The 10,387-nt window shown below is 35.2% G+C and overlaps 1 protein-coding gene across 12 annotated transcripts; it reads right to left on the minus strand.

The window, feature by feature from the left end:
* Positions 1-336: 336 nt before the first annotated feature.
* LOC145093803 (putative disease resistance RPP13-like protein 1) lies at positions 337-5,737 on the minus strand. Of its 12 annotated transcripts, none has more exons than XM_079032056.1 (5): positions 5,573-5,737; positions 1,528-5,272; positions 1,209-1,294; positions 663-899; positions 337-599 (listed from the first exon to the last, which is right to left on the minus strand). In XM_079032056.1, exon 2 carries the CDS (start codon positions 5,043-5,045, stop codon positions 1,551-1,553), a length of 3,495 nt encoding a protein of 1,164 aa, XP_078888182.1. In that variant the 5' UTR covers positions 5,046-5,272; positions 5,573-5,737; the 3' UTR covers positions 337-599; positions 663-899; positions 1,209-1,294; positions 1,528-1,550. The 12 variants fall into 12 exon arrangements, with proteins under 12 accessions (XP_078888182.1, XP_078888179.1, XP_078888178.1 ...); XM_079032053.1 differs by lacking the exon at positions 5,573-5,737 and having other exon boundaries at positions 337-585; positions 663-713; positions 833-899; positions 1,528-5,452; XM_079032052.1 differs by lacking the exon at positions 5,573-5,737 and having other exon boundaries at positions 663-713; positions 833-899; positions 1,528-5,452.
* Positions 5,738-10,387: the final 4,650 nt, after the last annotated feature.

Raw genomic sequence — 10,387 nt, forward strand, 5'->3', positions numbered from 1 at the left:
TCATCCCAGTACAAAAAGTAACGCACTTTCATTGCATTGTTATTATAGTATCTTTTGGAAGTATAGAGACCTAATAAGAAATAAAAATTTAAAGTACAATACTATAGTTGGTTAAATGAACAACCCAACATTGTAGGCAATTAACAAGCATGCTATGAAAATTCCAAATCTCATGCGTCAAATAACATGGGTATATTCCTGGTTAGTTCCCTCTTTAGATTAATTTGTGAAGTGAAAAAACAAGTAGCTAAAAGTTGTAACTAAAATAAATATAATGAGGGAAGCTCGATGATGTAACTAAACTAAAAGAAAAACAAAGAGAGAGCATCTCAAAACTCTTGCAAATGAATGGTAATAACTAAAAATGGTTTCTCCTTTCTATTTTGTTAAATAAAATATAAATAATAAAACCCCTTTTATTTACTTATTTTCCCTTAATTTACACATTCAGATGAATTTCTAATATTTCATATACAACTTGGTGGCAGTGAACAAAACATTTGGACTACCCTTGAAAGTTGTATATGAGTTTCTAATGTTTCATATGCAGAAATCAGGAATGTATCGGTTTCTGCTCACACTTGTCTGCAATTGAAAGTCTAAACAATATTCAGAACCAGAAAATTAGCATGATAGTCTGAAACAAGTCTTGACATATTTACCTGTGAAATCTTTGGAGCACCTTGATTAAGGATATTAAAGCTTCTTTAACACTAAAATATTCATACACATCATTTCAATTTCCACCCCACAAACACGAAATGGTTTAATCTCAGAAAAACTACATGATAAGACTATTGTGAATAATAATTGATAACACTAATAAGTGTACCAGATGTTATCAGTCCCATCAACAACTTCACAAGGGTCAAAGTTGGTTTCTCATCTGATTGACAGACCTGCCTCAGAGAGAAATTACAAATCATTCCTGTTTCACAAATGAAATTTCAAACCTACTATTTTTTTTAAAGTACTTAAACTTTTTAATCATTTAGTTCTAATATTCTGCAATCCATCACATCCCATCCATGTTCACAACTAAATGATATTTTTTTTAACAAAAGAACTTCCTGATATTGTGACACAAATTCATTTTTTATAATAAATAATCTCTAGGGGGCTGCTTTTATAGTTCAAGCAAAATGTGTTAGTATTAAATTTATGTCTATATAAACCAAAAGAAGTCAATGGCAGAGGGAGGGCCTTACATTTTTTTTTTGTATCATCTTTTTTGGGAAGTGAGGTGTTGGAGTCCCACTGAAAGTGAATCCAAGTTCTCAATTAAGTGGCCTGCCTATATATATATATATATATATATATATATATATATATATATATATATATATATATATATATATATATATATATATATATATATATATATATATATATACATGGAAACAATTTCTTTTATTATATACATGCTTATGTTGGATATAATATTGGCATTTTGTTGGTTGAAAGAAAGCAAAATTAAATATTATATTTATAATTTATCATTTATCATCAGCGGAGGGAAGAGCATACCTTCAGATTAAGTTTGTAACTGCTCAGGGTATGTAAGTGTAAGGGATACGTGAGACGAGGGGCCAGTAGGAGCCTCTTTTACTACTCCTTTCTTTCAGATTTGGGCATTCCCATATTCTCAAACTCAAAAGGGAAGGCAGCAACATTTCTGGCAGATCAATTATCTTTGGGCAGTCGTAAATGTGGAGATGCTGGAGGGAGGTGAGGTGTTGGAGTCCCATTGAAGCTGATTCCACTGTCTCAAATCCAATTATGTCAAGAGATGTAAGAGATGAAGGAAGAAGATGGGACATCTGACTGAAATTACTCACATCTCCTGACTGTCCACCTGTTAAACATAGGCTCACAAGTGAGGTTGGAAAAGTCTGTGGACCCCACTTTGACATGGGCTTCTTCAGCCCCCCTATACTAAGTGAACACAATTTTGGAGGCCAAAGCCCACAAGGAAAAGAAGCATCAACACTTTCACAATCCATTATTGTCAGATGTGTTAACACATTGAGTTTCGGCAACATGTGGTCAGGAAATAACTCCAGATTTGGACAGTTGATTATTATGAGATGCCTGAGGCGATTGAAGGAACTCAATTCGGTGATTGATTTCAAATTTGGCCAACTAAATATAAATACATATTCAAGCATCAGTAAGTTTGAGTTGATCAGAGGCTTCTCTCGCCCTTCTACCAACTCCTTTTCCAATAATTTATTACAATTCTCGATGGTAAGTGACTTAAGGCTATTTGGACAGCTGCAATGCTCCAAGCTGTTACAATTCTTCATGTACAGGCTTGTAAGAGATGTTAGGTTGCTCCCACAATTATCCTCCTCTTTCTCTCCTAAACTCACCAAATTTGAACAATTATATACAAACAACGTCCTTAAATGCACAAGAACCTTACTTGCCTCTGCTTCTGATTCCCACAAGTATCTTATTTCATTACACCTTGTAATATATATTTCTTCAACTGCCCCAAGATGCTCTATAACACCTCCCCACACCTGATCATTAAGTCCTGAAATAGATTTTATACTCAACTTGGTGATCGATGAAGCTGCACGAACCAGACTTCCTAACACTTCATGGTCACACCTACTTATTATTGGAGACCTGAGTGAAGGCAGTGCTTCAACTGAGACTTTAACCAAATTAGGACAACCTTTAATATGAAGCTCTTGAAGGCATGGAAATGCTGTATCGACAACCCCACCATTATTGGTTGACCAAACCTTCCACCCCTGCATATCTTCAAAACGTAGAATCTCAAGTGATGGGAATGCAAGACAGGTAGTCCCAAGAAACTCCAAACCCACAACTTTGACCTCATCCATGCCTTCAATAACCAACTCTGTAAGTGAAGGTAGCTGGCCAAGTGGCGGTAGAGATGTACACTTTTTACAACCTTTTAATGTCACTTTAGCCAACCGATGAAATGAGGGATCCCCAACCCAACTCGGAAACTCTGTACCACCATACAACACAACCCTGAGATGTTTTAGATTATCATTATGAGGCTTCATCACATTCAGGACCTCCTTTTCAACTGTTTCCTCTCGAAAATTATCAAATACACCACTCCATTCCACCTCTAACTCACTTAGCTTCCTGTGAGATAAGTTCACTTCCTGTGCGTGCATTGGGTTTCGCACTTTGTCAAGCCCCTCAAAGGAAATTTTACCTCGGAGATCCTTTAGATCTTTAACCTTGGTTATTGAAAAGCCATTGTCTCCTTCAATAACGATCTTAGAGAGAGTCCGTAGGCTTTTCAACTCACCAATCCCTAATGGCATCTTCTTCAAAAGTGGAGTATCCCTCATGTCAAAATGCCGCAAATTCTTAAGCTTTATGAAGCTCTCAGGCAACTTTTCCAAACTCTCACAACCAGAAATTATCAACGTCTGTAAATTATAAAGGTCACAGACATTATCAGGCAAATGTGTAATTTTAGTTCTAGAAAAATTAAGATACCGCAAGTGCTTCAGACCGCCAATGAACTCTGGTACCTCACTTATGCTAAGTTGACTCAAACTTAAGACCCTTAATAATGGTAACTCGGGAAGTAAGTCGGCCAGAACTTTATTCGATAAGTGAAATTTTTGCCAACTGTTCTGCTCAAAAGATACTGCTAAGAATGTTCTCAAACTATTAGCTCCTTTGAATGCCTCGAACTTTGTGTAAACCATATACTTCTCACAAACAAATGACATATGCCGGTACTTACCCGGATCATCCTTCCCAATTTCCTTCTTCATTTCAATGTCTAACCTTGAAAAAAATTCTCCAGCAACAGACATGGCCAAATCATTCATCAGGTCATGCATAACAAATAACGATTTATCATTAGGTGCCTGTTGGAAAAATGACCTTGACAACAAGTCTTCAAAACATTCAACACCCATACGTTCCATTGATTTCCCTGTAGTACTTGATTGATGCAAAAACCCTTCTGCCATCCATAATAGAATCAACTCCTCCATGTCAAACATGTAGTCCTTAGGGAACAAGGAACAGTATGCAAACAGCAGCTTCAAATTGGCAGAAAGATCATGGTAGCTTAGCCTAAGAGCTGGAGTAATCTCATCTCTCTTCCCTAAGCTCCATATCTCACTATTAAGCAGCTCCTTCCATTCTTCCTCGTCGGTTTTTGTCCTCAATAACCTCCCAAGCGCTATCAAAGCCAATGGCAAGCCATCACATTTTTTGACAATACCTTCACCATGTGGTTTAAGTGATGGATGTGAATCGAAGTTATTTTCACCGAATGCATGTTGACAGAATAAAGATACAGCATTTTCATGTGGCAAAACAGAGAGACTGTAAGGTTGATTGTAACCTAGTTGGGTTAGCAATGGCAGCTTCCGGGTGGTGATGATAATCTTACTTCCAGGTGCCCCTGCAAGAAATGGGCGTTCTAGAATTTCCCAATCGGCATAGCTTTCACTCCACACATCATCAAGAACAAGAAGAAATCTTTTCTTCGAGATCTTCTCTTTTAAAGCTACTTGGAGAAGATTTAAGTCCTTCAATTCTTGGTTTCCCCCGCCTATCGATTGAAAGATAACTTTGGTTATATTGAAGATATCAAATTCATCAGAAACACAAACCCATGCCTTGAGTTCGAAGTGATCCTTCCCTTGCATTTCGTCGTACAAAAGTCTAGCTAGAGTGGTCTTACCCACCCCACCCATACCAACTATAGGCACGATGCTAAAGTTTTTATCACATGCTTCATCCCCCAGTAGCTTGTGGAGCAACGCATCCTTTTCACCTTCGCGTCCAATAATCCTAGATGCATCTACCAAAGAGGTCTCTAATCTTCTATTCATATGTTTTGGGCTTTCATCTTTCACACTTAAACCAAGATTTTCTCTTTCCTCTACCAGCTTTTGTAACTCGGTGGTAATAGCATCTAATTTGCTATGAATCTTAGTACTTAGTGAGAAATTTGTGCAACAAGCTGGGATTAGCTTTCTTACCATGCTGGTGGTGGCTCCAGGTTCCTCGGTTAACTCACGACGCATAGCTTCTGTTGACAAATCATCAAGTAGATCATCTATGTCGTAAGCCAGATGTTGGAGACCATTCAACCATCTTTTAACAGCTTTGTTAGCTATTTCCTTTTGAGCAGCATCATTAAGCAGATCTTGGATCTGGTCTAATGACCTCTTCAATTTCTTGAGCTCAGAATCAACTCCCTTGGAGCGAGCGATCTTCTTCAAGACTTCAGATGCAAGCTTTTCAAAGACCACTGAGAAGAGGGCAGAAACAACGATTTCAGCCATTGTTTATGAAAAGGGCAGAGAAGATTAGTAGAAATGGGGAAAAATGGTGTGCAGAGAGAATAATTTCAATTATTGTTTATAGTATAGATGTGAAGGTATATGGAGAAAGATTTCAATTATTGATGAGGGCATAGATTCGGATTAAATCAATACACACTAACACACCATAATTTTGTGGCCCCAAAAGTTAAGTAGTCCTGTAGTTTGAAAAATGGTTACAAAACCATTTCGAATTAAAACTAAGGAAAATCAAAGAACAATCTAACCTCAGTGCGAGGTCCGAGTTGGCAATGGTTGGTCCAGATAGAGACTGATGGATAGCCGAAACCATCCTTCACCTCCGACTCTCCGTTCGACTTTTCCATGGCTGTCACCATCTTCTTCCTGCTCATCGTTCTTCTTTTCTAAAATTGTGTTTCATGAGAATTCCCGCTGCTTGTGTGGGATTTGGAACGAACCGAGTGGATTAAAATAATCTCTTCTCGCTATGTTATTTGTTTTTAGAAAATTTGGCAAATGCTTATAAAGACATTAGGTTATTCTAATAAAACCAATTTACTTTTTTACTTTTATTAAATTAATGATTCGCAAATGCACAAAAGAAAATTAAAAAATAGTTGCATGGAGTTATAAGAATTACATGACATTTTTTGTTCAATTATAAGGTTTATATTGAATCATTAATAGCTTTTAGAAGTTAATGACATTACAGTTTTTGGTAAAATGATGATAATATTATGGAATATCAATTATCGGTACTAGAAACTAATAATGCCAAAAAAATATTTTAGTAAAAAGTCACTTAGGAAGATAACCATGTTTGTGTTTTGTTAAAAAATAGTAAATAAAATAAAATCGTTCTATATTATATCATTAAACTTGGTAAATGTTAAGAAAAACACAATTACTACCTACTACAGTTAGACTTAGTTAAGGGAACAAAAAATTGTTGGCCTATTTATTAAAGAATGTATGGCTAATAACGGTAAGAGGATATTCCATGGGAACGGTATTATTCAGTATATGAATCTTCAATTCAAAATAGACATTTCTTATGCCCAAGATTAGTATGTGAAGTGCGAGGAATTGAAACTTTTGTAGGGGATACCAGAGAACTCGTTCACACTACTTTCCATGTATTATCATAATCTGAATAAAGAAAAAGAAGGAACCATAACACATCATTTCAAGATGTATGCGTAAAGTCGGTTTGAGCTCTTATTCACCACAATTGGTTGTGTAGTAAGATTCAATTGTATTATGCCCTTACGTCATATATATTATATTGATTATATTGTGACTCGCATCATTTATAAATTCACACATTAAGCTTTTGATGAGTACTTATTATATATGGTGTCCACTTGAAAGGAAAATACTTATGAATGTTGTTCTTGTTGGGTTTTTTATGCATCTATATACACGATCAAGGCAATGGAAACAAAAAACAAAATACATATGTGTACATGCACCCTAGGATCTAGCTTTACCAATAATAGCAACCTACTTTGAAATTGAACTAAATAAAGGTAAGAACACTAACATCTTGATCTTTTGATTAAGACTATGTGATTGACAACTCTTGCAAATGATGAAGAACCCAAAGGAGAATCTTTTTAATGTAGTCAGACTCAAGACTTTAAATGGCAAAAACCAAGGAAACTTTAAGAAGGAATAAGTCAAAATCTTCATAACCCTAAAGAGGGGTTATAATTCTCGGCCCTACGGAGATATATGAGAGAGGATGAACGAAAATTAAGAGTTAGGATGCCCTTGGGTTTGATCCCAAGCCTCTTAATCTATTACTTTACAAAAATAAACAAGAAAACTACTCTATTTAATTAATTATTACATACAATATGAATAAATAAATTATTACAACCATTTTTATAATAAAAACAACAAACACAACAACACAACAATCATAATGGTCATTGGCTAGTTTATGCAAATAATATACATCAACATACACATAAAAGCACCTTTGTTTTTCTAGGACAACTTTAAATGACAAAAGATGCATGAAACTTTTGTCACATAAAAAATAACAATTATAAAGTTGTCATAGAAAATATGTGTGAACTTATTTTTATACAAAAACAACTTATCCATATTCTCCAAAAACTAAGATTTCCAAAAATTAAAAAATTTAACCAAACTTGCAAGGTGGGTCTCTGATACCAATTGTTGGGTTTTATAACAAAAATAGCTTCATTAACTAGAAAAATTATGGCAACGGAAAACTTAAAATTTTGAAAATAACATAACATTTTATACCCACCAAGGATCTCCTTGCAAGTTATAGAAAGATAAAATACCAACCATAGAAAGGATGAAGAAATAACAACGTTTGTTATTCTTTGGATCCTCTTAGGAGGCTTGGAAGTTGATGAATAATGTGGAACGTTTGAGACACCAACAATGACTCAACTTGATGTAGATGCTAGTCCATAAAACTCTTAACTCTTAAGCTTTATGTTCTAATCAAAATAAGAACACAAAGAGAGCAAAAATGCAAGTGTTCTTCAAGCTTTCTAACCAAAACTAAAGAGAATGAGTGAGAGAGAGAGAGAGAGAGAGGGGGCATGTTACCATTTTGAGAGCTAGAATGGATCAACACATTCAAGAATGCAAGCCTCAAATTTATATTGTCTTAAAGTTAAGTCTTTAACCATTAAGTCCTTCCACTTTAGACAAGCATGTCCCTAAAGCAACTTTCCCCCATGCATGCACCAGGCTTCATTTCTTTTTAATAAACTAAGTGAAAAGTCATCCCTACTTTCTTCTAACTCATTTTCGGCCATAATGAGTAAAAAGAGAAGAAAGAGTTTATATTTTATAAACTCAAAGTTTATAAGGTATAAACTTTGTCTTTTGCTAAAAGACAAAAAGGCTTACATAGTCCAAAATGTTGTACATGACTTATTAATTCATACTATATGAATTATGTAATATTAATTGCTAATAAAAATTATTATTTCCATGAAATAAATAATTTCCAATTTAATTATAAGAGTTTTATTGAATATTTATTAAAAAAAAATTCTAATGAATAATCAATTATATCAAATTATTGGTAGTGTGACCTATTAGTATCATATTTTAATTAGCAGTATCACTTTAATATGACTCTTGAGCATACTAGACATTTCAGTTTAACGGACTCAGTCAAAGCACAGTTATGAATAATGTGTTGGAAGGTTTCAACATTGAAAATTCCAAGAAAGGGATTGTTCATATGCATCATAGCAAGGACCTGATTGAATCTCAAATTTCTTTGTTCTAGCCATGAAAATGATAAAATAAGTCAAATTTCATTTATGTCATGACTTATGCTTATTCTGATGTCTCGGATGCTTTGAGCATTGTGAGATAATATCATAAATTTGCATGACTGAATCTATAGACAAATGTCAAGGACATTCTGAGGTATTTCAGAAATACCAAGGACTAATTGTTTGTAGACAATAGAGAACATGATTAAGAAAAGCTATGTAACACAAACTATTAGGGATGACTCTAATTCATAGTCTATATGGACATTTATCTTGAATGACAATGCGGTAACATGAAAGGTTTCATATAGGAGAATACAGTAGACTCAACAATATGAGTCGAATTACCTTTTTGCAAGTAAAGTATCCAAGGAGCATTCCTGGACTAGAAAACTTCATAATTAAACTTAGAGTTGTTTTGTGTAACAAATTTCCAATAGAAATCTTTTGTGAAGGTGCAGCCGGGTTGACTAATGATCCTTGAGATCACAGAAGGTCAGTGCATAGAATGAGGAAATTTCACCACATCCAAGATAGAGTTATGGATGTAGATCTAGTTGTGAAGTGAAGATCTTTCCTGATGATTCGTTCATGATAATAAAGATCAAAGGAAAACATAATATGCATGCTGAGAGCATAGACATGGGAAACAAAAAAAATAGTTGTTAAGTCGATTACCTGGAACATTTATGCAATTAGTAAACTTGTCATTATATGGTGATTAAATAATGGGGAATTATTTATATTTAGGAGTATGATCCATAGACAATTGGTTTATTATTGTGTTTAATTCTGATTGTTTCTTCTTGAGTGATTAATTTACTCGAAACGCCACAATCGGTCATACTTGTGGGAAGAGAGTAATGATTTAAGATCGTCATGGAGTATTAGTAGATTGTTCGTTGTGATTGGACATGGCATAGAAAATTTTTGTAACACCCCGTTCTTAAAGTGTTTAATTATGAGTCCCTGAGATTTAAGAGGAAGGGTAATTCCGGTCCTTTTACGGGAAATGGGTTTCATCTGAAAAGGTTTCGGGCTAGTGTATGTTGTTAGAAGCATTGGGTTTCTCGTCACCCTCGTATGAATGTAAAGTCTATTGGGAGTAGGTTTAGAGTAGAGGAGTTGCGGCGTTTTGGAAATGATAATTAATTATAGCTCTTAATGGAAAAGTGGAAAAAGGGGTTCCATGCAAGCCATGCATGAATTTTGGGTTTTGGTTGGGTACGCCCAGCGTAGTAAAGGAAAGATGCGAGGTGGCCAGGTGAGTACGCCCAACGTACTAGAGGTACGCCCAGCGTACTCTCAGAAACCCCAAACCCTAATTTAAGGGCCACCACTATATAAGGAACATGTTGGTTCATACCTTAGCCTCCTTAAGCTCATCCTTAACCTCAGAAACCCTAGAAACCCGTATTCCCTCCATTGTTGGGTGTGTTTGGCCTTTGGAAGCTCATTTTGGCAAAAGAAAAGTTAGAAAAAGAAAGGAGAAGTTTTCAAAGAAGGGAAGGAATGATTGGAGCTTGTAGATCTGAAGAGATATCATCCTTTGAAGCTTATTTGAGGTATAAAGCTTCTTGCTTGCCACTTATTTTGCATAGATCTAAGTGTTGTGAAATTTTTAGCATCTTTCTTGTCCCAAAGTCCTCATCTTGATTCATGCTTTGTGTTGGCCGAGATTATCTGTCCTTTCAGACCTTTGGAGAGGTCTTGAGTGAGAAAAATGAAGTCCCAAGGGTTGTAGTTGTTCCATGTGTGAGATATATAGGTCTTAATGGATTAAGACCTTGGATTAAGAGCTTATGG

The sequence above is a fragment of the Lactuca serriola genome, chromosome 3 (assembly GCF_051521515.1).
Source record: "Lactuca serriola cultivar US96UC23 chromosome 3, Lser_US96UC23_V15, whole genome shotgun sequence".
Taxonomy (NCBI): Eukaryota; Viridiplantae; Streptophyta; class Magnoliopsida; order Asterales; family Asteraceae; genus Lactuca; species Lactuca serriola.

Excerpts from the sequence above, each read along its gene's own strand:
- LOC145093803 (XM_079032055.1), bottom strand. The coding sequence starts at position 5,306 with ATGGCTGAAATCGTTGTTTCTGCCCTCTTCTCAGTGGTCTTTGAAAAG.